Genomic DNA, 26,979 nt, shown 5'->3' on the forward strand with positions numbered 1-26,979 from the left:
GTGCTAACAGTTGATGTTGTCCTTATTTCTCTACAGCGTTCTTGTCGAGTACAGCTGATAAAGGACATTATGATGACCATCAGCTGAGAGCCTTTGACAGTGGCCTTGCTTAGTGACGTGCTGCTCCCACCCTGTCGCTGTCCTAGTCTCTCCCCACCTGTCTCCAGTCCTGCACCTTCTACTCTGTCCCTGTCCTGTCTCCACTCCTTCATCTTTCTGTCCCCCCCCCCCCCCCCCCCCTCCGAACCATCACCATGGGGGCTGAGAAAGATGCAGACACCGTTTCAACTGGCTCCATGCGTCTGAAGCAGGAGATCTCCCTGCTCCAAGGGGTCTGCCTCATCGTGGGCAACATGATCGGCTCGGGCATATTCGTCTCCCCCAAAGGGGTGCTCTTCTACACAGGCTCCTTCGGCCTGTCTCTGGTGGTGTGGGCCATAGGCGGGGTCTTCTCCGTGTTTGGGGCCCTGTGCTACGCCGAGCTGGGAACCACCATCCGCAAGTCTGGGGCCAGCTATGCCTACATACTGGAGTCCTTTGGCGGCTTCCTGGCTTTCATTAGGTGAGATTTCACTTTTTTATATTTTAACAGGTTTGTCTCATTGAGAAACTATTTTGCAGAAGAGACCTTCACTATGTAAAGTGCTTTGAGTGTCTAGAAAAGCTCTATATAAATCTTTAATTCATTTCTTCTTTTTAATTATTAGGCTGTGGACGTCCCTGATGATCGTGGAGCCAGCCTGCCAGGCTGTCATAGCCCTCACCTTCTCAAACTACCTGGTGCAGCCCTTCTACCCCACGTGCTCAGCCCCCTACGATGCTGTGAGACTCATAGCAGCAGCCATCATTGGTAAGATGAGCTGAGCTCACTTATTTTCCTCCCTCTGACTGTTTTGAAATAAGGAGATATACTACTTGAACTAGTCCAAAAAGAACACAATTTTGTAAAGCGGCTTTCTATGGTGTGCCCTACTGAACGCATGTTTTTTTCTGGATCAAAATTAGGCTTAGGTGGTGGGCGTGGCGGGGACGTCGTAGTGGGCGTGGCCAATGGCGCAGTCACCAACTGAACATTTTAGAGGCCCTCCTGTTGGCCGCAGACAATATTTAGCTGTTCTTCAGCGAATTTTCTGCAGTTCTACACATTTTGCGATGGCTTATGCCGTGTACTTATGCCGAGTGACTCAAATATTATAACAAAATCGGTGGGGGCCCAGCGGGGGAGTTTCTCCCATTCCTCTCTGCAGATCCTCAAGTTCTGTCAGGTTGGATGGGGAGAGTCGCTGCACAGCTATTTTCAGGTCTCTCCAGAGATGTTCGATCAGGTTCAAGTCCGGGCTCTGGCTGGGCCACTCAAGGGCTTTCAGAGACTTGTCCCGAAGCCACTCCTGCGTTGTCTTGGCTGTGTGCTTAGGGTCGTTGTCCTGTTGGAAGGTGAACCTTGGCCCCAGTCTGAGGTCCTGAGCGCTCTGTAGCAGGTTTTCATCAAAGATCTCTCTGTACTTTGCTCCATTCATCTTTTTCTCGTTCCTGACGAGTCTCCCAGTCCCTGACGCTGAAAAACATCCCCACAGCATGATGCTGCCACCACCATGCTTCACCGTAGGGATGGTGCCAGGTTTCCTCCAGACGTGACACTTGGCATTCAGGCCAAAGAGTTCAATCTTGGTTTCATCAGACCAGAGAATCTTGTTTCTCATGGTCTGAGAGTCCTTTAGGTGCCTTTTGGCAAACTCCAAGCGGGCTGTTATGTGACTTTTACTGATGAGTGGCTTCCGTCTGGCCACTCTACCATAAAGGCCTGATTGGTGGAGTGCTGCAGAGATGGTTGTCCTTCTGGAAGGTTCTCCCATCTCTACAGAGGAACTCTGGAGCTCTGTCAGAGTGACCATCGGGTTCTTGGTCACCTCCCTGATCAAGGCCCTTCTCCCCCGATTGCTCAGTTTAAGGAAGAGAATTGGTGATTCCAAACCTTTTTTTTTGGCTTGCCTGTGTATATATATATATATATATATATATATATCATTGCGTTAATAAAGCCGCATACAAACATGGTCTCTTTTTTGCTTTCTTGAGTAAGGCAGCTCCAAAATGCAGGTGTTTCAGCCTAGCTCAGTGCTTTCTGTGGTGGTGGGGCAGCCAGCGGAAAATACGTTGCGTAGGTGTTGGTAATGTTCTTTAGTTGCGCCGTGATTGGCTCTGTTCTGTCAATCATGGGGACACTACGTCACCGCCAAGTCTAGGCGTAGAGCTTGAAAATTCAAGCCCCTTGTGTGCTGCCATAGAGTTACATTAAAAGTGCCCATCCAAAAAGGCTCAAGGTCATTGGCCACAGATAAAATGATGTCAAATCATGTTATATCTACAGTAGCTTTGATTGGACTGATCATGTCAACATCATACTTTCAAAATCTTAGCTAGCAGTCATCATAATGAATGAAGTTGACAATCTACTGGCAAATCCTTTTTAATCCTTGTCATATGAAGAGATGTAATGAAGAAAAATTATAGATAAAACGTATCGGTACTCATCGGCCATTTGACATAAACATTACACAACAAGTTGGAAATCGCAAATTCAACAATGAGTGGTTTGGAAGGAATCAGTGGCTAACTGCAAGCTTTACAAAGCAATCACTAGCCTGCTATTCAGTGGAGTAGCTGTGTGGTCCCAAATCTGGGATTACGGGTCAACATTGGCCATTCTGTCAATGAAGCATGATTTGTGCCGCACTCAAAACAACTTAACTCGGAACTGCCAAAAACTTTACTTCAGTGAGTTCAAGACAACTGGGAACTTGGGGGGGGAAAAAACGAGCTCCGACTGAGAAAATACCTTTTGAACGGTCATCCAACTCGGAATTGTAAATCCGGAACTCGGGCCTCTTTCTAGAGCTACGACCTGAAGATCACTGACGTCATCATGATTCGACCTTGTTTTTTTCCGAGTTCCCAGTTGTCTTGAAAGCACCATAAATCCAGAGAATGACAAACTTTGATTCCAAAATTTGCCCACGAAGGACCGCCGCGCCACCTTCCTGTTCAAGTGAGCACAGCGCAACAAGGTGAGTCCAAAAATGTATTGTATGCTGCTGCATAAATGATGTAATATGCCAGGGAGATATGTATACTGTAGCTAAGAAAGTAATACTAAGTGTATGTTGTGTAGTAAGCTGTTAGTAGCCCATGTGCCTCACCCTAATAATTTGGTCTATTTACATCTCTTAATTTCGCCTACTGTTCTGACTTGGTGGTGCACATGTAGCCTATAACCTGTTTTAGAGAAATGTAATCTTCTAATATTGTCACTATTCCGTCGTGGATGTGGTGGAGGAGTCAAGCGCAGGAAACAGAGGTTTAGTCCAACAAGACTTTTAATAGTCTCAATAACACGAGCACAAAACCCCGACCTCGAAAACACGAAGTGGCGAGGGAAAATTACGCACACGCGTAAAACACTAAACATGAAAAAATGACACGGAAAACAAACACGTATCATAAACACAGTGGCAACAGAATAACAACACACAAATACCCTAGATCACAACACGGAACTTATAAGACACGTAATCAACTCCCAAACAGACACAGGTGTGACAGACAGACAAAAGCAATCAAACACAGAAACATAGAGCGGTGGCAGCTAGTACTCCGGGGACGGCGAACGCCGAAGCCTGCCCGAACCAGGAGGAGGAGCAGCCTCGGCCGAAACCGTGACAAATATTGTAAGAGCTTTGATTGTCTGCTTATATGCCCCCTTTATTTATCCTATGGTTCTGACTTGGTGTCCCGGGAGAACACTGTAAGAATGGCCCATGTTCTGAATTCTGTCGCTGTACATTTCAAAAGTGCTTAACAAATAGTTATATTGACTATGTCCGTCCTAGCTCTCTCATGAATGTCTTAATCGAAATTATGGATTGCCTCTTATCCGCTTGTCGTTGCCTTATGCCATAGTTTGTACATCTTAATTGTCAATAGAAACCACATTTGTTTAAGCAAGTCAGCCATATCAGCTTTGTTTTTTAAAAGGCAGTAAATGAGGCTGAATGAACTGTTTTGCTGCCAGACAAGGCTCCGCTGATAGCCAGGTGTAGCAGTGGTAAGGTGTTGGGACTCTGCTGTTGGGACAGCTTTATGTAGGCCCTAACAGTTTGTGGGCACCGGTTGTTACCATTATAGTGCAATTCATGTATTGTTTAGTGTTGTGTAGTGGTTTTGCTGGCATGCATCCCATATTTGTTTTGTTTGGCCCACCAAGATTTACACGCTAAAATCGCCACTGGATTGGCTATATAGGATTTGTAGTTCTTTGATTTTGTGCGATTTTAATTGACCAGCAATGAAACAAAACGGCAAAAATACTTTGAAAACCGCGACTACAGCATTTATTTCACTATAAATGTGATCATACTATTTGTATTCCCAAATGTGAGTGAAATGCTCGCACTTTGGAGCCCTGACCACCCGCCAACGTGGCTAGTGAAATGGACATCTTACCCGCCAATGCCAAAATCTTCCCACATTTGCTTGCAAATGTACATAGCCTACCGGTGGGTGATTTTAGCCTACAGCCAAATAAACATTCATGCACCTGCTTGCAAACCCTGGAGTTGCTAGCTGGCTAATTGTTTTCCCCTTGGATGTTGAGTTTGCTATTGCAACCTTTAGATGGCTAAGGGTCGACTTTTCCAGGCAAGTATTACTACTGCAAGAGATCAAGCGGATAAAGGCGCTACCGTTGCACCGCAGTAGGCTGCCTTTATTGTTGAACTTGTCTTTGTAAATTAGAATTACATTTGTTTAAATTGTCTCGCCTGGGTTTGTTTCGTGTCCCAGACAGTTTGATATTTCATAAATCCAAATGATGTGACTGGGTCTTACTGAGTCTGGCTTTAGAGTGGGTCATCTCTGTTACACTCATCCTGTGTCAGCTCTGCAGTTGCCAGGGGGGATATGAATGTGCGTGTGTTTGTGTTTTTCAGTTGGAGCGGAGCCACTCAAGGTGAAAAATGTGTGCTTTGTCAGACAAACGTGTAGAAGGCTCAAAAGGTGTTCTGTTGAGTCAGAGAGTGAGCTGTAATAAACGGAACAGCCTGACTTGGCATTTAGTTGAATCCCCTCAGGAATTAGGCCAACTGTAAATGCTCGTTCTCTCTCTATGGGTCTGGGGAGACATTCACACACGTTCCTTCATGAATTATGAGTGAGTAAAGGAATGCTGATTCTCTGCTTAGTGTAGGAGGCCAAGGTCTATGCGGAGGCAACCTGGTAATGTCTTAGTAGCTAACTGAGAACCTGCTCAGCTGTATTTCTTTTGTGTGTGTGTGTGTGAAATCAAGTCGCTATACTCAAGCTTAGAATGATTTTGGGGAATTTTTAAGTGTCCTTTTTATATTGCGACAGTAACGGTGTAGGCTACTCAAGTTTCAGAAAAGGCATGGGTATAATTGTTCCCTAAATGCTAAGGAATCCATGTTGCCAAAACGCAGGGCTTGATGTACATAAATGCCATAGGCCATAAAAACAGAACTCAAACTCATGTCATGGAAGCATTTGGTTGTCGTGTGAAGCCATTGTAGAAATTCTCCATGAAGCATAAACACACTGACCAGCAACATTAGGTCCTTGTTGAAACCCATGATTCCAATGATTAGTGGTTGTGTGCATATAGATCATCTATTTTCAAAGGCTCTCTTCATTAGTAAAATATGTGTAGTAAGATCTATCTCTCTTCAACATCAGATTTGCAACTTTTCTGTTTACACTATCCTTCTGTTAGCCTTGGATGTGATGTGGCCAAAGCCACATTCATGCTTCGTGTGTGTTAGCGGCTATTAGCATACCGTAAATACCATTAGTATATTTAAATAATAAGGCCTGAGGGGGTGTGGTAAATGGCCAATATACCACGGCTTAGGGCTGTTATCACGCACGACGCAACGTGGAGTGCCTGGACACAGCCATTAGCCGTGGTATGTTGGCCATATCTCACAAACCCCCGATGTGCCTTATTGCTATTATAAATTGGTTACCAACGTAATTAGAGCAGTAAAAATAAATGTTTTGTCATACCCGTGGTATATGGTCTCATCTACCACAGCTGTCAGCCAATCAGCATTCAGTGCTTGAACCACCCAGTTTATAAAGACTAAATAAGGATAGCTATTCAAACTACAGTGCCATGAAAAAGTATTTGCCCCCTTTCTGATTTTCTCTTTTTGCATATTTTTTTATACGGAATTATCAGCTCTTCAACCAAAAACGAATATTACATAAAGGGAACCTGAGTTTACAAATAACAAAAAATGTATACTTATTTGATGAATTGAACCTTTTCACATGTACCAACAAACGGGTGTGGTCATTCTACAGTGGTCCCTGCAGGGTACGCTCAAACTGGTGTGATTAGAACGCTTATTTAGAACGTCCAGTTTCGATTTACGCAACAATCAGCATTTGAGCTAGCCACACTGTTTTTTCACAGAAACATTTTGCACAAACACAGTCCTTATAAAGTTATGTCCTGAATGTGACTAGTTTATTTATGGATGGAATGTTCAGACATTCACAGAAGTAGCGACAGCATACACAATCATCCAAACCGGAAAATGTAGGCTACATTATTCCTAGCGCTAACTGAGGAAAGATTGATGTAACACAAGCGGTCATATTTAGATAACTCTCGGCTGACAGAAACCACAATATGAATTAGCTAATAGCAATTACTATTTATAATTCATCACATCACTGGTGAGCTCAACATTGCCTGGCGCAGCGGTCTAAGGCATCGCAGTGCTTGAGACGTTACTACAGACCCGGGTTCAATCCCAGGCTGTGTCACAGCCGGCCGTGACCGCGAGACCCATGAGGCGGTGCACAATTGACCCATCGTCGTCCGGGTTAGGGGTGGGTTTAGCCGGCCGGCATTTCCTTGTCCCATCGCGCTCTAGTGACTCCTTGTGGTGGGCTGGGCGCCTGCAAGCTGACTTCGGTCGCCAGCTGGAAGGTGTTTCCTCCGACACATTGGGGCGGCTGGCTTACGGGTTAAGCAAGCAGTGTGGCTTGGCAGGGTCGCGTTTCGGAGGACGCATGGATCTCGACCTTCGCCTCTCCCGAGTCCGTAGGAGAGTTGCAGCAATGGGACAAGACTGTAACAACCAATTGGATATCAAGAAATTGGGGGGAAAAATGGGTAAATGTAATTCCTTCACCTCATTATAACATCTTTGGTCTGACAGACGTTTATGTGACACCCAGAATTCATTGTATAATGTCAACAAAAATGGCGCCACACATAGCTGGCAAATAGCTTAGCATTAGCTCATTATAATCAGTACAACCTTCAAAAAAGTATTTTACACACATCATAGGTGTCCATTACAATCTATGCAATAATCGAAATGCATTATTTGTCACCAGTACATGTGAATAAAACTGTAAATACATTATGCTCCATACATACATACTTCATGCTACAGTAGAAACGACAACACCATACACAGAAAATAAGGCACTTACTTTGATAGGAACACACACATGTCCAAAGTTATTATTTGTAAGGTAAACAACAATGGAGGCAATGCGAGCGGCAGCCAGAAAATGTGCCAGTCCGTGCAAGACTGTGCAAATGTCTGTATATTTGATGTGCGGAAAGAAATGGGGAAGGGCTCTCCTCAAAGAGAGAAGTTTGTCCGGCTCAATAAAGCCTAGAACATAAATTGTCCGCAACACAGAAATAGGCTACTTCTATGTGAATTAATGAGGAGGCGGAACACACTTCAATTCAAACTGTTAGAAAATAATACTTGTTAGAAAATAATTTGGGGCGGCGCGCACAATTGGCCCAGCGTCGTCCAGGGTAGGGGAGGGAATGGCCGGCAGGGGATGTAGCTCAGTTGGTAGAGCATGGCGTTTGCAACGCCAGGGTTGTGGGTTCGATAAAAAAATAATGTATGCACTAACTGTAAGTCGCTCTGGATAAGAGCGTCTGCTAAATGACTAAAATGTAAAAAAAATTAAAATTGAGACGTTGAAACAGCCTATAGATGCATAAAACAACTCATGCTGGGGCGACCGTTAGAGATATTTGGAACTAAGGTGTGAAAAGGTTAACAAAGATATGCAACAACCAGTTCCCTCACTTACACTCAATAACTGGTTGTGCCACCTTTAGCTGCAATGACTGCAACCAAATGCTTCCTGTAGTTATTGATCAGTCTCTCACATCGCTCTGTAGTAATTTTGGCCCACTTTTTCATGGAGAACTGCTGTATTCAAGTCCTGCCACAACATCTCAATTGGGATAAGGTCTGGACTTTGACTAGGCCATTCCAAAACTTAACATTTTGTTGCTTTTAACCATTTTCATGTAGACTTGATTGTGTGTTTTGGATCATTGTCTTGCTGCATGACCAATATGCGCTTCAGCTTCAGCTCACAGATGGATGGCCTGACTTTCTCCAGTAGAATTCTCTGATACAGAGCAGAATTCATGGTTCCTTCTATTAAGGCACATCGTCCAGGTCCTGAGGCAGCAAAGCATCCCCAAACCATCACACTACCAACACCATGCTTGATCGTTGGTATGAGGTTCTTACTGTGGAATGCAGTGTTTGGTTTTCTCCAGACATAATGGGACCCATCTCGTCCAAACAGTTGACTCAAGCTTGCCAAAAAGCACCTGGATGATCATCAAGACTCTTGGAAGAATGTTCTATGGATAGATGAGTCAAAAGTGTAACTTTTTGGACGATATGGGTCCCATTATGCCCACTGGGGACCCAGGCCCAGCCAATCAGAATACGTTTTTCTCCACAAAAGGGCTTTATTACAGACCAAAATACTCCTCAGTTTCATCAGCTCTCCGGGTGGCTGGTCTCAGACAATCCCGCAAGTGAAGATGCCGGATGTGGAGGTCCTGGGCTGGCGTGGTTACACCTAGTCTGCGGTTGTGAGGCCGGTTGGACGTACTGCCAAATTCTCTAAAACGACGTTGGAGGTGGCTTATGGTAGAGAAATGAACATTCTCTGGCAAGGGCTCTGGTTGACATTCTTGCTGTCAGCATGCCAATTGCACGCTCCCTCAACTTGAGACATCGGTGGCATTGTGTTCTGACAAAACTGCACATTTTAGTGGCCTTTTATTGTCCCCAGCACAAGGTGCACCTGTGTAATGATCATTCTGTTTAATCAGCTTCTTGATATGCCACACCTGTCAGGTGGATGAATTATCTTGGCAGAGTAGAAATGCTCACTATTAGGGATGTAAACAAATTTGTGCCAAAAATCTTAGAGAAATAAGCTTTTGTGTGTATGGAACATTTCTGGGATCTTTTATTTCAGCTCATGAAACATGGGACTAACACTACAATTTGCGTTATATATTTTTGTTCAATATAATATTAGGTTTTGGGTGAAGATCTGATAACATTCAGTATCAGCCATATGCAAAAGTGGAGAATCAGAAAGGGGGCATACTTTTTCACAGCACTGTATACAGGAGCTTCTTCTCTAAACCATATTGCACATAATGTTGCTCACTTGAATAATGCAATGGTTCTCAAATGTGTGGATATTTATATTTTGAAAACCCTTTAATTTTCAATATGGCTAACAGAACAAAAATGCTGTCTACTGGTATTAAGGTAATTAAGATCATTCTTACAGGGACATGTGGCTTTGGAGAGCCATTGTCTTTACACTGTACCACTCACAGAGGGGTTATGTGGTGTAGATGTGTCCCACACTACCTACGGAGGTGGCTTGGGAAAGCGAGATTTGAATTTAGATCAGTCTCTTTACACTACTAAAATGTGTCCTTGAAATAATGTGTTTTCAAACTAGTGTAGCGTAAAGAGGCCCAGGAGACAGTTCTCTGGACTATGCCAACGCTGCCCTCTTTGAGACGCCCACTAAGTCAATGTTTGCACTAGCCGTTGGTTCAACCAATAAGAGGCATAGGGAGTGAAAGCGGAAGCCTTGTAGACCGGCTCTAAGGGACAACTTTCCCATTTTATGATACAGTGGGGAAAACAAGTATTTAGTCAGCCACCAATTGTGCAAGTTCTCCCACTTAAAAAGAGGAGAGAGGCCTGTCATTTTCATCATAGGTACACGTCAACTATGACAGACAAAATGAGATTTTTTTTTCCAGAAAATCACATTGTAGGATTTTTAATGAATTTATTTGCAAATTATGGTGGAAAATAAGTATTTGGTCACCTACAAACAAGCAAGATTTCTGGCTCTCACAGACCTGTAACTTCTTCTTTAAGAGGCTCCTCTGTCCTCCACTCGTTACCTGTATTAATGGCACCTGTTTGAACTTGTTATCAGTATAAAAGACACCTGTCCACAACCTCAAACAGTCACACTCCAAACTCCACTATGGCCAAGACCAAAGAGCTGTCAAAGGACACCAAAAACAAAATTGTAGACCTGCACCAGGCTGGGAAGACTGAATCTGAAATAGGTAAGCAGCTTGGTTTGAAGAAATCAACTGTGGGAGCAATTATTAGGAAATGGAAGACATACAAGACCACTGATAATCTCCCTCGATCTGGGGCTCCACGCAAGATCTACCCCGTGGGGTCAAAATTATCACAAGAACGGTGAGCAAAAATCCCAGAACCACACGGGGGGACCAAGTGAATGACCTGCTGAGAGCTGGGACCAAAGTAACAAAGCCTACCATCAGTAACACACTACGCCGCCAGGGACTCAAATCCTGCAGTGCCAGACGTGTCCCCCTGCTTAAGCCAGTACATGTCCAGGACCGTCTGAAGTTTGCTAGAGTGCATTTGGATGATCCAGAAGAGGATTGGGAGAATGTCATATGGTCAGATGAAACCAAAATATAACTTTTTGGTAACAACTCAACTTGTCGTGTTTGGAGGACAAAGAATGCTGAGTTGCATCCAAAAAACACCATACCTACTGTGAAGCATGGGTGTGGAAACAGCATGCTTTGGGGCTGTTTTTCTGCAAAGGGACCAGGACGACTGATCCGTGTAAAGGAAAGAATGAATGGGGCCATGTATCGTGAGATTTTGAGTGAAAACCTCCTTCCATCAGCAAGGGCATTGAAGATGAAACGTAACTGGGTCTTTCAGCATGACAATGATCCCAAACACACCGCCCGGGCAACGAAGGAGTGGCTTCGTAAGAAGCATTTCAAGGTCCTGGAGTGGCCTAGCCAGTCTCCAGATCTCAACCCTATAGAAAATCTTTGGAGGGAGTTGAAAGTCTGTGTTGCCCAGCGACAGCCCCAAAACATCACTGCTCTAGAGGAGATCTGCATGGAGGAATGGGCCAAAATACCAGCAACAGTGTGTGAAAACCTTGTGAAGACTTACAGAAAATGTTTGACCTGTGTCATTGCCAACAAAGGGTATATAACAAAGTATTGAGAAACTTTTGTTATTGACCAAATACTTATTTTCCACCATAATTTGCAAATAAATTCATAAAAAATCCTACAATGTGATTTTCTGGAATTTTTTTTCTCATTTTGTCTGTCATAGTTGACGTGTACCTATGATGAAAATGACAGGCCTCTCTCATCTTTTTAAGTGGGAGAACTTGCACAATTGGTGGCTGACTAAATACTTTTTTTCCCCACTGTATACAGTTGAAGTCGGAAGTTTACATACACCTTAGCCAAATACATTTAAACTCAGTTTTTCACAATTCCTGACATTTAATCCTAGTACAAATTCCCTGTCTAAGAATGTGAAATGTCAGAATAATAGTAGAAAGAATGATTTATTTCAGCTTTTATTTATTTCATCACATTCCCAGTGGGTCAGGAGTTTACATACACTCAAATAGTATTTGGTAGCATTGCCTTTAAATTGTTTAACTTGGGTCAAACGTTTCGGGTAGCCTTCCACAAGCTTCCCACAATAAGTTGGGTGAATTTTGGCCCATTCCTCCTGACAGAGCTGGTGTAACTGAGTCAGGTTTGTAGGCCTCCTTGCTCGCACACGCTTTTTCAGTTCTGCCCACAAATGTTCTATAGGAGTGAGGTCAGGGCTTTGTGATGGCCACGCCAATACCTTGACTTTGTTGTCCTTAAGCCATTTTGGCACAACTTTGGAAGTATGCTTGGGGTCGTTGTCCATTTGGAAGACCCATTTGCGACCAAGCTTTAACTTCCTGACTGATGTCTTGAGATGTTGCTTCAATATATCCACATAATTTCCCTTCCTCATGATGCTATCTATTTTGTGAAGTGCACCAGTCCCTCCTGCAGCAAAGCACCCCCACGCGTCTCATTCCTGAGCAGTATGACGGCTGCGTGGTCCCATGGTGTTTATACTTGCGTACTATTGTTTGTACAGATGAACGTGGTACCTTCAGGCATTTGGAAATTGCTCCCAAGGATCAACCAGACATGTTTTTTCTGAGGTCTTGGCTGATTTCTTTTGATTTTCCCATGATGTCAAGCAAAGAGGCACTGAATTTGAAGGTAGGCCTTGAAATACGTCCACAGGTACACCTCCAATTGACTCAAATTATGTAATTAGCCTATCAGAAGCTTCTAAAGCCATGACATCATTTTCTGGAGTTTTCTAAGCTGTTTAAAGGCAGTCAACTTAGTGTATGTAAACTTCTGACCCACTGGAATTGTGATACAGTGAATTATAAGTGAAATAATCTGTCTGTAAACAATTGTTGGAAAAATTACTTGTTTCATGCACAAAGTAGATGTCCTAACCGACTTGCCAAAACGATAGTTTGTTAACAAGAAATTTGTGGAGTGGTTGAAAATGAGTTTTAATGACTCCAACCTAAGTGTATGTAAACTTCCGACTTCAACTGTATGTACTTACGAGTATGTACAGGAGGCTACATTTACCAGACCCATATGCATTGGGTGCGTAACCTGATTAGGGCGTCCACCCATGGTGATCAGAATTACAGAAATCACATTTTAGATTATGGTAATTCATATTAACAGAACATGCAAGTCGAGGATGCAACGATGTGCAGTCCTTCTTACCAAATTCTGATGTGCACTTTGAAGACGTTAGAATAACTGTCCACGTTTAATTTTCCTCAGCCAACAAGACAAGTAATGAACAGCAAAATCATTAGCGTATGTCAATCTACCATCCCCCATAGACCGCTGCGCCACTTGAGAGCCCTAAGGCACTGCATCTCAGTGCTTGAGGCGTCACTACAGACCCCCTGGTTCCATTCCAGGCTGTATCACAACCGGCCGTGATTGGGAGTCCCATAGGGCGGCGCACAATTGGCCCAGCGTCGTCCGGGTTTGGCCGGTGTAGGCCGTCATTGTAAATAAGAATTTGTTCTTAACTGACTTGCCTAGTTAAATAAATGTATGGTAAATTAACAAACCCCTCAAACTCTTAAGTTACTATGTAAGATGAAACCTTTAGAAACTGGCCACATAGTGAATCTAAGTGGGCTTACATGTTGATGAATGACTTTTAAAGTGATGTTAAAGATTCCATGTAACATGCTCCAGATATACAGTGGGGAGAACAAGTATTTGATACACTGCCGATTTTGCAGGTTTTCCTATTTACAAAGCATGTAGAGGTCTGTAATTTTTATCATAGGTACACTTCAACTGTGAGAGATGGAATCTAAAACAAAAATCCAGAAAATCACATTGTATGATTGCATTTTATTGCATGACATAAGTATTTGATACATCAGAAAAGCAGAACTTAATATTTGGTACAGAAACCTTTGTTTGCAATTACAGAGATCATACGTTTCCTGTAGGTCTTGACCAGGTTTGCACACTCTGCAGCAGGGATTTTGGCCCACTCCTCCATACAGACCTTCTCCAGATCCTTCAGGTTTCGGGGCTGTCGCTGGGCAATACGGACTTTCAGCTCCCTCCAAAGATTTTATATTGGGTTCAGGTCTGGAGACTGGCTAGGCCACTCCAGGACCTTGAGATGCTTCTTACGGTGCCACTCCTTAGTTGCCCTGGCTGTGTGTTTCGGGTCGTTGTCATGCTGGAAGACCCAGCCACGACCCATCTTCAATGCTCTTACTGAGGGAAGGAGGTTGTTGGCCAAGATCTCGCGATACATGGCCCCATCCATCCTCCCCTCAATACGGTGCAGTCGTCTTGTCCCCTTTGCGGAAAAGCATCCCCAAAGAATGATGTTTCCACATCCATGCTTCACGGTTGGGATGGTGTTCTTGGGGTTGTACTCATCCTTCTTCTTCCTCCAAACACTGCGAGTGGAGTTTAGACCAAAAAGCTATATTTTTGTCTCATCAGACCACATGACCTTCTCCCATTCCTCCTCTGGATCATCCAGATGGTCATTGGCAAACTTCAGACGGGCCTGGACATGCGCTGGCTTGAGCAGGGGGCGTAGTGTGTTACTAATGGTTTTCTTTGAGACTATGGTCCCAGCTGCCTTGAGATCATTGACCAGGTCCTGCCGTGTAGTTCTGGGCTGATCCCTCACCTTCCTCATGATCATTGATGCCCCATGAGGTGAGATCTTGCATGGAGCCCCAGACCGAGGGTGATTGACCGTCATCTTGAACTTCTTCCATTTTCTACTAATTGCGCCAACAGTTGTTGCCTTCTCACCAAGCTGCTTGCCTATTGTCCTGTAGCCCATCCCAGCCTTGTGCAGGTCTACAATTTTATCCCTGATGTCCTTACACAGCTCTCTGGTCTTGGCCATTGTGGAGAGGTTGGAGTCTGTTTGATTGCGTGTGTGGACAGGTGTCTTTTATACAGGTAACGAGTTCAAACAGGTGCAGTTAATACAGGTAATGAGTGGAGAACAGGAGGGCTTCTTAAAGAAAAACTAACAGGTCTGTGAGAGCCGGAATTCTTACTGGTTGGTAGGTGATCAAATACTTATGTCATGCAATCAAATGCAAATTAATTACTTAAAAATCATACAATGAGATTTTCTGGATTTTTGTTTTAGATTCCGTCTCTCACAGTTGAAGTGTACCTATGATAAAAATGACAGACCTCTACATGCTTTGTAAGTAGGAAAACCTGCAAAATCGGCAGTGTATCAAATACTTGTTCTGTAGTCTACGGGAGTTAGTGTTTCCAAATTAGCTTTCTTTAGATTATCAATTCAGTTCTGCAGCTTTTTATAGGCATAGTATTTACATTTTAAACCATACCCAAGAGAATGACCCGTTAAGTAACTTTTTTGAGTTGTTTACTTGACAAATAAACAGCAGCAAATATTTTCCAGTACACCCCAAGGGTATGTTTAAGCGATTTGGCTGTGGAGTCAGCTTTCCCTGAATAGCCACTTGTAAATACAGTAAGAAGCTTCAGGCTTATTTTCCTTCACAGGCCTTCTCTGGGATGACAATGCAAAGCCATGCACATATCCGCTGGGACCAGGGTACCAGAGGAGAGGAAATTGCTATTCAGCGCCACAGTGATAAAGTCAAATCCCACTGTCTGTGCCTGCAGGTGCACACTTTCCTGCGAATGTTATCTGAGGGGATTACTTTACATGCCGGCCCACAGATGGAGGGAGACCTGTCCTCCTGGACTGTAATGTTATCAGCTCCCTGTGTAGTGGTGGATAGAGACAGGTTTATCTGACTATCTGGAATAGTTCCTAAGCCATTAGCCTTATCATCCCAGCCCTCTGCTTTACTGGTAGCTACTAGCAGCCCATTAGCTCGGCGAGTCAGCGGAAACTTCTGCTTTCATGATCTACATGATTTAAACCAGGTTTGGAAGTGGAATTGGTTTATATCAGTTTGAAATGGAACTGACCTGAATCCTGGTTTGAACCAACACTTGCTTTGGAGTTGCTTGCAGAGAGGTGGTCTGCTACACTCTTCTTCCTCCTCCTCTCCCACTCTAGGTCTCCTGACGTGTGTGAACTGTATGAAGGTGAAGTGGGGGGCCATTCTCCAAGTGGTCTCTACAGTAGCGAAGGTCCTGGCCCTCATCGTCATCATCATCGCTGGGATGATTAAGCTGGGACAAGGTATAGTACGGCATCTGGCTTGGGAGACATAACCCACCTGTCCCCAATGTCAGTGTGCTGGCATATTCATGATATAGCTTCACTTGCTGACCAGTAGTGTGTGTGTGTGTGTGTGTGTGTGTGTCTATTCTTCAGTATGTGAGTTGTTTTGTTGTTGATAGTGGATGAAATGAGTCCCCCTTACAATGTAAAGAGCATTGAACAACAGGGAAAGAACTATGATGTGTAACTCAGTGATTTAATCCATTACAGTTCATTTATCCATTATATCCAATTCATGATGTGATCCCTGGCCTCTGTCTGTAGGCCAGACGCAGAACTTTGAAGATTCGTTTAAGGGTTCTAAAGTGAACCCTGGGGATATGGCCCTGGCTCTGTATGCTGCGCTGTACTCCTACTCCGGCTGGGACACACTCAACTTCATCACCGAGGAAATCAAGAACCCGGAGAGGTGAGGCAGTCTTTATGTCATGATGTTTATGTTTATTTTTAAGTTTGGAAATAAATAGTGGCCCTTGTGTGTACTGCCAGTAATACCGTATACCCCGGTATGGTATAGGAATGGTACTGCCATACCTAGTCCTTTCTTGACCTTTCTTTGTCTGACTCTTGTTATATAGACACAGAACGTATGCCGGGCACTGCCCGTCTGGTTCCTCTCAAGGTTTCTCTCTCCCTGCAAAGTTTGTCCTTGTTTTTTTCTAAAGTGTTCTATCAATCTTCTTTATCCATTCCTACCAGGAACCTCCCGTTGGCCATAGGGATCTCCATGCCCATCGTCACAGTGATCTACATCCTGACTAACATTGCTTACTACACCGTTATGGATGCTGGAACTGTGCTGGCCAGTGATGCTGTGGCTGTGGTGAGTTCTACTCTGCTCTGGATTTTAGGTTATGTGGGGTTTAGTGTTGAGCGGTCGGTTTAGATAATTTTTTTAAACATTAAATGCATTATGAAATAACTACATAAAAATGATTTTAGAGCTTTTTAATGGAAATTCCAAAGCCAAAAATGGGGAACATTCAATTGCCAAAACATTGAAAACATTCCGTTGTCTCTATCAGGTCCACATTGGGTAGACGTCAATAGAAAAAGGAAATTACTATGAAATAATAAAATATCAGTTATATATTACTTAACCTAATTGACAGAGTGAAAAGAAGGAAGCCTGTACAGAATAAAAATATTCCAAAACATGCATGCTGTTTGCTAAAGTAATACTGAAAAAAAAATGTGGCAAAGCAATACATTATTTTAATGAAAACAATGTTTGGGGCAAATCCAATACAACACATTACTGAATACCACTCTCCGTATTTTCAAGCATAGTGGTCGCTGCATCATGTTATGGGTACAGTGCGTTGCTAAAGTATTCATCCCCCTTGGCGTTTTTCCTATTTTGTTACATTACAACCTGTAATTTAAATTGATTTTTATTTGGATTTCATGTAATGGACATACAGAAAATAGTCAAAATTAGTGAAATGAAAAAAATAACATGTTTCAACAAATTCTAACAAATAAATAACGGAAAAGTGGTGCGTGCATATGTATTCACCCCCTTTGCTATGAAGCCCCTAAATAAGATATGGTGCAACCAATTACCTTCAGAAGTCACATAATTAGTTAAATAAAGTCCACCTGTGTGCGATCTAAGTGTCACATGATCTGTCACATGATCTCAGTGTATATATACACCTGTTCTGAAAGGCCCCAGAGTCTGCAACACCACTAAGTAAGGGGCACCACCAAGCAAGCAGCACCATGAAGACCAAGGATCTCTCCAAACAGGTCAGGGACAAAGTTGTGGAGAAGTACAGATCAGGGTTGGGTTATAAAAAAAAATATATCTGAAACTTTGAACATCCCACGGAGCACCATTAAATCCATTATTTAAAAAAATTGAAAGAATATGGCACCACAACGAACCTGCCAAGAGAGGGCCGCACACCAAACCTCACGGACCAGGCAAGGAGGGCATTAATCAGAGAGGCAACAAAGAGACCAAAGATAACCCTGAAGGAGCTGTAAAGCTCCACAGTGGAGATTGGAGTATCTGTCCATAGGACCACTTTAAGCCGTACAGTCCACAGAGCTGGGTGGCCAGAAAAAAGCCATTGCTTAAAGAAGTACATAAGCAAACACGTTTGGTGTTCGCCAAAAGGCATGTGGGAGACTCCCCAAACATATGGAAGAAGGTACTCTGGTCAGATGAGACTAAAATAAATTGAGCTTTTTGGCCATCAAGGAAAACGTTATGTCTGGCGCAAACACAACACCTCTCATCACCCGAGAACACCATCCCCACAGTGAAGCATGGTGGTGGCAGCATCATGCTGTGGGGATGTTTTTCATCGGCAGGGACTGGGAAACTGGTGAAAATACATGAGGGAAACCTGTTAGTCTTCCAGAAATTTGAGACTGGGACGGAGGTTCACCTTCCAGCATGACAATGACCATAAGCATACTGCTAAAGCAACACTCGGGTGGTTTAAGGGGAAACATTTAAATGTCTTGGAATGGCCTAGTCAAAGCCCAGACCTCAATCCAATTGAGAATCTGTGGTATGACTTACAAATTGCTGTACACCAGCGGAACACATCCAACTTGAAGGAGCTGGAGCAGTTTTGCCTTGAAGAATGGGCAAAAATCCCAGTGGCTAGATGTGCCTAGCTTATAGAGACATACCCAAAGAGACTTGCAGCTGTAATTGCTGCAAAAGGTGGCTCTACAAAGTATTGACTTGGGGTGAATAGTTATGCACGCTCAAGTTCAGTTTTTTTTTTGTCTTATTTCTTGTTTGTTTCACAAAAAATATTTTGCATCTTCAAAGTGGTAGGCATGTTGTGTAAATCAAATGATACAAACCCCCCAAAAATCAATTTTAATTCCAGGTTGTAAGGCAACAAAATAGGAAAAATGCCAAGGGGGGTGAATACTTTCGCAAGCCACTGTATGCTTGTAATCGTTAAGGACTGTGGAGTTTTCAAGATAAAAAAGAAAAGGAATGGAGCTAAGCACAGGCAAAATCCTAGAGGAAAACCTGGTTCAGTCTGCTTTCCACCCGACACTGGGAGATGAATTCACCTTTCAGCAGGATAATAACCTAAAACACAAGGCCAAATTTACACTGGAGTTACTTACCAAGAAGACAGTGAATGTGTCACGAGAATTTTGTTATCTCAGTGGTTGAAGTCAACTACTTCTCAAGCTTTGAATAATTCCCAGAGGTTGTAAGTCTCTAGTTAATAATGAATTAAACAAAGTCCCATTTCTGCATTAGATCAGTCTTTTATTCATGAGAGCTCTGCCACAAAAAGGGTGCACAGTCTTTTTATACTCACGCGCACACACACACACACACACACACAAGTTCTTATCATAGGCTACTCCTTGCTCAGGCAGGCTGCATTTTTTTCACTATTCCCATACATAGTTATCGCGTTCTCACAATATTCTGCAAGCCTGTTATTGGTTTCAACATTTGCACTTCTGCTTGCCTAACTACAAGAGAACACAATTGGGTGGTTGTTTTTCACTTTTAGTCATTTAACTTTTCAGAATCAGAATGTTCTGGAGTGGCTGAGTTAGTTTTGACTAAAATATACTTGAAAATCAATGCAAGACCTGAAAATGGTTGTGTGTGTGTGTATATATACACACACACACACACACACACACACACACACAGTGGGGAGAACAAGTATTTGATACACTGCCGATTTTGCAGGTTTTCCTACTTACAAAGCATGTAGAGGTCTGTAATTTTTATCATAGGTACACTTCAACTGTGAGAGACGGAATCTAAAACAAAAATCCAGAAAATCACATTGTATGATTTTTAAGTAATTAATTTGCATTTTATTGCATGACATAAGTATTTGATACATCAGAAAAGCAGAACTTTATATTTGGTACAGAAACCTTTGTTTGCAATTACAGAGATCATATGTTTCCTGTAGGTCTTGACCAGGTTTGCACACACTGCAGCAGGGATTTTGGCCCACTCCTCCATACAGACCTTCTCCCAGATCCTTCAGGTTTCGGGGCTGTCGCTGGGCAATACGGACTTTCAGCTCCCTCCAAAGATTTGATATTGGGTTCAGGTCTGGAGACTGGCTAGGCCACTCCAGGACCTTGAGATGCTTCTTACGGAGCCACTCCTTAGTTGCCCTGGCTGTGTGTTTCGGGTCGTTGTCATGCTGGAAGACCCAGCCACGACCCATCTTCAATGCTCTTACTGAGGGAAGGAGGTTGTTGGCCAAGATCTCGCGATACATGGCCCCATCCATCCTCCCCTCAATACGGTGCAGTCGTCTTGTCCCCTTTGCAGAAAAGCATCCCCAAAGAATGATGTTTCCACATCCATGCTTCACGGTTGGGATGGTGTTCTTGGGGTTGTACTCATCCTTCTTCTTCCTCCAAACACTGCGAGTGGAGTTTAGACCAAAAAGCTCTATTTTTGTCTCATCAGACCACATGACCTTCTCCCATTCCTCCTCTGGATCATCCAGATGGTCATTGACAAACTTCAGACGGGCCTGTACATGCCCGTCTGAACAGTTTTTCTATGGGGTTGAGATCTGGAGACTGGCTAGGCCACTCCAGGACCTTGAAATGCTTCTTACGAAGCCACTCCTTCGTTGCCCGGGCGGTGTGTTTGGGATCATTGTCATGCTGAAAGACCCAGCCACGTTTCATCTTCAATGCCCTTGCTGATGGAAGGAGGTTTTCACTCAAAATCTCACGATACATGGCCCCATTCATTCTTTCCTTTACACGGATCAGTCGTCCTGGTCCCTTTGCAGAAAAACAGCCCCAAAGCATGATGTTTCCACCCCCATGCTTCACAGTAGGTATGGTGGTGTTTGAATGCAACTCAGCATTCTTTGTCCTCCAAACACGACGAGTTGAGTTTTTACCAAAAAGTTATATTTTGGTTTCATCTGACCATATGACATTCTCCCAATCCTCTTCTGGATCATCCAAATGCACTCTAGCAAACTTCAGACGGGCCTGGACATGCACTGGCTTAAGCAGGGGGACACGTCTTGCACTGCAGGATTTGAGTCCCTGGCGGCGTAGTGTGTTACTGATGGTAGGCTTTGTTACTTTGGTCCCAGCTCTCTGCAGGTCATTCACTAGGTCCCCCCGTGTGGTTCTGGGATTTTTGCTCACCGTTCTTGTGATCATTTTGACCCCACGGGGTGAGATCTTGCGTGGAGCCCCAGATCGAGGGAGATTATCAGTGGTCTTGTATGTCTTCCATTTCCTAATAATTGCTCCCACAGTTGATTTCTTCAAACCAAGCTGCTTACCTATTGCAGATTCAGTCTTCCCAGTCTGGTGCAGGTCTACAATTTTGTTTCTGGTGTGTATATATATATAATCCACAACCAATTTGACTGTGCTTGAAACATTTTGAAAATAATAATGGGCAAATGTTACACAATCCAGGAGTGGAAAGCTCTTAGAGGCTTACCCAGAAAGATTCACAGTTGTAATCACTGCCAAAGGTGCTTCTACAAAGTATTGACTCAGGGGTGTGAATACTTATGTAAATGAGATTTCTGTCTCAATTTGCAAATATTTCTAAACATATTTTCACTTTATCATTATGGGACATTGTGTGTGGGGAAAAAATCTATTTAATCCATTTTGAATTCAGGCTGTAACACAACTAAATGTGGAATGTCACTACCGGTCAAAAGTTTTAGAACACCTACTCATTCAAGGGTTTTTCTTTATTTTGTTGTAGAATAATAGTGAAGACATCAAAACTATGAAATAACACATATGGAATCATGTAGTAACCAAAAAAGTGTTAAACAAATCAAAATATATTTTATATTTGAGATTCTTCAAATAGTCATCCTTTGCCTTGATGACAGCTTTGCACACTCTTGGCATTCTCTCAACCAGCTTCACCTGGAATGTTTTTCCAACAGTCTTGAAGGAGTTCCCACATATGCTGAGCACTTGTTGGCTGCTTTTCCTTCACTCTGCGGTCCGTCCGACTCATCCCAAACCATCTCAATTTGGTTGAGGTCGGGGGATTGTGGAGGCCAGGTCATCTGATGCAACACTCCATCACTCTCCTTACATTTACATTTTACATTTTAGTCATTTAGCAGACGCTCTTATCCAGAGCGACTTACAGTTAGTGAGTGCATACATTTTCATACTGGCCCCCCGTGGGAAACAAACCCACAACCCTGGCGTTGCAAGCGCCATGCTCTACCAACTGAGCTACAGGTCAAATAGCCTTTACACAGCCTGGAGGTGTGTTGGGTCATTGTCCTGTAGTGTAAATACTTCCTGAAGGCACTGCAGTTAATTACCATGTTTCTGCGCTGAACTAGTGTCACACCCTGGCTCTGGGGACTCTATATGTTGAGCCAGGGTGTGTAGATTCTATGTGTTTGGTTTCTGTGTTTTAGTTCTATGTGTGCTATTTCTATGTTGGCCAGTGTGGTTCTCAATCAGAGGCAACGAGTGTCAGCTGTGGCTGGTTGTCTCTGATTGGGAACCACATTTAAACTGCCTGTTTTCCCATAGTGTTTGTGGGATCTTGTTCCGTGTTGGTTGTATTTAACCGTAGGACTGCACGTATCGTTTGTTGTTTTGGTTATTGTTCGTATTATCACTAAAGTTAAATAAACATGTTCGTTCATCACGCTGCGCCTTGGTCTACTCCGTCTAACGATCGTGACAACTAGGTTGAATATTTGCCTAATGAAAACGACAACTCCCTTCAGGCCAGCGTCCCACATTGTTATTGACTTAATTTCTCTTAAATTATTTTATTTATTTCAAGAGAAACTGCGCGTTGAGCTCACAAAAAACTAAACTAAATGGAATTCAAGTAATTGAACAGACGTCGGTCAATTAGTTGTTTAAAAAAATAAATGTTTTATTAATCGCTCACCACTAGTAGGGTTATGGATGAGTTGGGACCTGCCATGTTAAGTCAATCATGATCAAGTATGAAAAGGTCTTCTCTCTTCAAAGACACACACACCATGGTTAAACCATTTGCAGGTCACGAGGCAGGTCTTAATTGGCAGCATCTGTTCAGTGTAGCTAATTGACCAGCTGTTTTTGTTTTCTGGTTCCTGTGATGTCATCAGTAGGAGACTGGCTGCTCTATCTGCCTGGGGCACCAACTACACTACTCTCAATGACATGATAACCAAGGGGAGTGAGTCTCAATGACATGATAACCAAGGGGAGGGAAAGTCCTCTAGCTGCTAATGAGGTTAGCTTGTACAAAGGACTATGGTAATCAATAATGATCATGTAGTTACAGAATGCCTGAGTAAGTGAGTAAGGGACCTTTTTAGGCGAGTTGACTGTTACTAGCAGAGATGGGGTCAATTCCATTGCAATTCAGGAAGTAAACGGAAAATTCCTATTCTAATTCTCTCCATGGAAAGGCAATGAATTGCCAAATTGATTGAATTTAAATGGAACTCACCCCAACCCTGGTTTCTGTATACAAATCCCAGATGTGAACCTATGTTGTCTTGTCTTTCTCTGCAGACGTTTGCTGATTTGGTGCTGGGCTGGGCTCGGTGGCTGATCCCCTTGTCAGTGGCCATCTCTTGTTATGGAGGACTCAACTCCTCCATCATCGCTGCCTCCAGGCTGTTCTTCGTGGGCTCCAGGGAGGGCCATTTACCCAACGTCCTCTGCATGATCCACGTCAAGCGCTACACCCCCATCCCAGCCCTGCTCTTCAACGTAAGTGAATGATGACTTAAATGTCATGTCACACAGTGATTGACGGGGAGTGTGATGTTGCATATAGTAGCTTTACAATACTTTTCTCTGTATACATTTAGATTTTATCCTGATACTGTGTGTGCGGGCACTGTCTTTTCCACCAGGGACAGCTGCTCCATGAAAATGCATAATCAAGCATGGATCCTACCTGCGAAGTCCATGGTCAATGTGTTCCTGAAAATGTCTGGTTCTCTTCTCTGTGTTTGTCTGGTTTAGGGTGGCATGTCTCTGATCTAGGATCAGATTTATGAAGTGTTCTGTGTCTCCTGCAGGGTGGCATGTCTTTGATCTACCTGTGTGTGAAGGACGTATTCCAGCTCATCAACTACTTCAGCTTCAACTACTGGCTGTTCATCGGCCTCTCCATCGCCAGCCAGATATACCTCCGGTTCAAGGCTCCCAACATGCCCCGGCCCGTCAAGGTAAGGACCTTATTCACCGTTACTAAATATATTTTAATTCCTGTCAATTATGTACTTTTCTATCAGTTATTTTTATAAAATGCTCTGAGGAATGTGTGGGAATATATGCATAATTAATGTTGAGTTCCTCTCTGCTCTTGCCCCCTCTCTTCAGCTCTCTCTGTTTTTCCCTATAGTGTACTGCCTATGCAGTGTGTTCCTGGTGGTAGTACCTCTCTACAGTGACACCATCAACTCTCTGGTGGGTATCGGCGTGGCTCTGTCTGGAGCTCCAGTGTACTACATCTGTATCCACCTGCCCCCCTCCTCCAGACCTGCTTTCCTGGGCAGGATGCTCGGTGAGACTGGGCTGAAACAACCTTAAGAATGTTTCAGGTTGAAATGTAATGAATAGAGCTGACATGATTCAAGAGGAAATATTGAGATTGATTCAGGGGGAATAATAGGTAGACTTTGTTGAAGACAACATACATGGTGGAAAGCTATACATTCATATCATGGTTACCTTGTGATTTTGCTTCATTTTGGAATTGGGCAACCAAATTTAGATCTACTGTAGTTGCAAGCACCGTAAAAGTTGTAAAACTTTGCTCTAGGGAGCTGCGCTTGGTTTTGACACTTCCTGGTTCTATTTCCTTTCCCCAGATGTGATCTCCCTAAAAACCCAGAAGCTGTGTCTGTGCTGTGTGGCCTCACCTGACCTAGACCTGGACAACATCCCTGATGAAAAGCTGGAGTAAGGGATGAAAGGTTAGGAGGGAGACTGAGCCAAAGGTGGAAACAGACGGACCACAATCACAGCTACACTCCTTCTGCGCCAATACACCTTATTGATGAACCATTTTTATAATTTTTTCACCAGGACTTATAAATAATCATATGTGACTTGCTTGTCCTATAGTACTGTACAGTGAGTGTGTGTGTTCAGTGTTAAGGCTGAGGAAAGCCACGTTCTAGTGCCGGTGAACTCTGACAACCACATGATGCAGCACAATGTAGTTCACTCCTACTGGTTACACCTATGGAGATGATCAACCATGGGAGTTGAACCATTTAACAACGCAAGAAATTCAAATAGAGATTTGAGCAGGACCTACTGACCATTTAGGAGGAGTAGGTTTTCATAAGCAGGACCTACTGAACAAAGCTAGTGGAGATTTAATTATTATTATTTTTTATATTAAATGAGTTAGATATTTAAAGTAATGTTTTTAAAAAGTTGGAGGGGTTAGTCAAAGATGCCCGTTCTGGCGCTACTTGTCTTGCCTTAAGCCAGGTGTGGTCTGTGTGTTTGCACAAACAAACTGCCTATCAATGACCTGTCTTTGACCGTTTAAGGTCACTATACGAGGGTCACTGAAGATTCCTCCATCAACTTAGTAACCGTGTCAAGTGACATTGACATATGTACTGTATGGAAACTGCCATGGATTGAGCCGTTATGGCGTCGAGGTAATGTTTATTGGTGAAGCTGACAGACAGTGAATTAGAAGAACAAAGTGGTGCATATTCGGTTCTGTGAAGTGCTGTCCTTTTTTTGTGTTCTTTATTTCTCTACCAAACCAAGCAAAGATATTGTCGTTATTTCTCACCAATTTAATCTGTCAGACGATAGTAATTTAGTTACTGTTGCCGATAGCCCAATTTGGGCCTCACATGGATGCTATCATTCTATTGGCCTTGCATACCATGGCACACACAGGATATGTTACAATATCACCAGTTACTGACATTGTTACCATGGTCGCCCTATTGATGTCCAGAAAGGAACATGTAGGCCTATAGATTACATTGACTTTTAGCCTTTGTTACACCAAGATGGCTCTCTAAGACAGCATTGAAGTGCTTGATATTAAGATAAGTTACCTTTCACTGACATATTTCATTTAAAACCAGAAGCCTATCTGAAGAACCAAAACGACAGTTGCTGACGTAGAAATGGGGAAAATGTAGAAAGGATATGTTTCCAATGATATACAAAGGACTGGTCTCAATGTTTTCTTTATTTTGTTTAAAGAAATATACCAATTTTCTAATGCAATTAGATGGTGATCCTATTCATGAAATCTCTACAGTGCGATAAAAACAACAACACAGTTACATATGGGGTAAAAAAACATAAAGTCAAAAAAGCATGTCATTTTTTGACTTTACATTTTTTGACTTTATGTTTTTTTACCCCTTATGTAACTGTGTTGTTGTTTTTATCGCACTGTCAAAGTCAAAAGTCAAAAAATGACATGCATGACTTGCAATCGATTGTCCTACAACATGAATTTAGTAGGATCCAATGCCATAAATATGCACATTCATGCAATTTCGATGAACATATGATGCAGTTTGCAGGATTAGAGGAATGCAACATCTCCTTTACAGTGCAATTCATTGAGACGCCAGATCAAATATTACAGCTACTGGCTGAGCCGTATTTGATTTCTATGCACCATCTAGTGGTAGTTTTATAAACTTCAGGTTGTTGAAAGCAAGTCAGTCAATGTTGTGGATCACTGCGCACTCGGCACTTGCATCCAAAGGTTTTTGTTCTGAATGCGCTGTCTCTTATTGGTGTATGTATGTTGTCAATGGAAATTTGCTTTAAAGCAGCAATCAGTAGTTGAAACTATAACAATGGGTACTCCCCACCCCTGTTTTGCTGAGGGATGGGGATGGAGAAATGTAACCACTCAAATTCATAGACAGAGCTATGGATGCAAGGACTGACCATCCATGATATCAAAATGATATAGTTTTAACCATTTTGAGGCTGTTGGTTTACATTTACTTTGTTTGCA

At 43.0% G+C, this 26,979-nt stretch overlaps 1 protein-coding gene across 1 annotated transcript; it reads left to right on the forward strand.

Moving 5' to 3' along the window:
- Window positions 1-248: 248 nt before the first annotated feature.
- Window positions 249-26,979, forward strand: LOC311114464 (Y+L amino acid transporter 2-like). Its single transcript, XM_084189713.1, has 9 exons — window positions 249-562; window positions 708-850; window positions 15,852-15,977; window positions 16,284-16,428; window positions 16,719-16,842; window positions 23,523-23,723; window positions 24,038-24,187; window positions 24,342-24,525; window positions 24,833-26,979. Exons 1-9 carry the CDS (start codon window positions 255-257, stop codon window positions 24,925-24,927), a joined length of 1,476 nt encoding a protein of 491 aa, XP_084045839.1. The 5' UTR covers window positions 249-254; the 3' UTR covers window positions 24,928-26,979.

The sequence above is a fragment of the Coregonus lavaretus genome, assembly GCF_964263955.1.
Source record: "Coregonus lavaretus genome assembly, contig: HAP1_SCAFFOLD_1765, whole genome shotgun sequence".
In the NCBI taxonomy this organism is placed as follows: domain Eukaryota; kingdom Metazoa; phylum Chordata; class Actinopteri; order Salmoniformes; family Salmonidae; genus Coregonus; species Coregonus lavaretus.

What these genes read in the sequence shown, in the direction of transcription:
- LOC311114464 (XM_084189713.1), top strand. Translation starts at nt 255, where the DNA reads ATGGGGGCTGAGAAAGATGCAGACACCGTTTCAACTGGCTCCATGCGT. An exon ending in TCCCAGCCCTGCTCTTCAAC is followed by an intron (nt 23,724 to 24,037) that starts GTAAGTGAATGA and finishes TGTCTCCTGCAG; the next exon opens with GGTGGCATGTCTTTGATCTA. An exon ending in ACATGCCCCGGCCCGTCAAG is followed by an intron (nt 24,188 to 24,341) that starts GTAAGGACCTTA and finishes CCCTCTCTTCAG; the next exon opens with CTCTCTCTGTTTTTCCCTAT.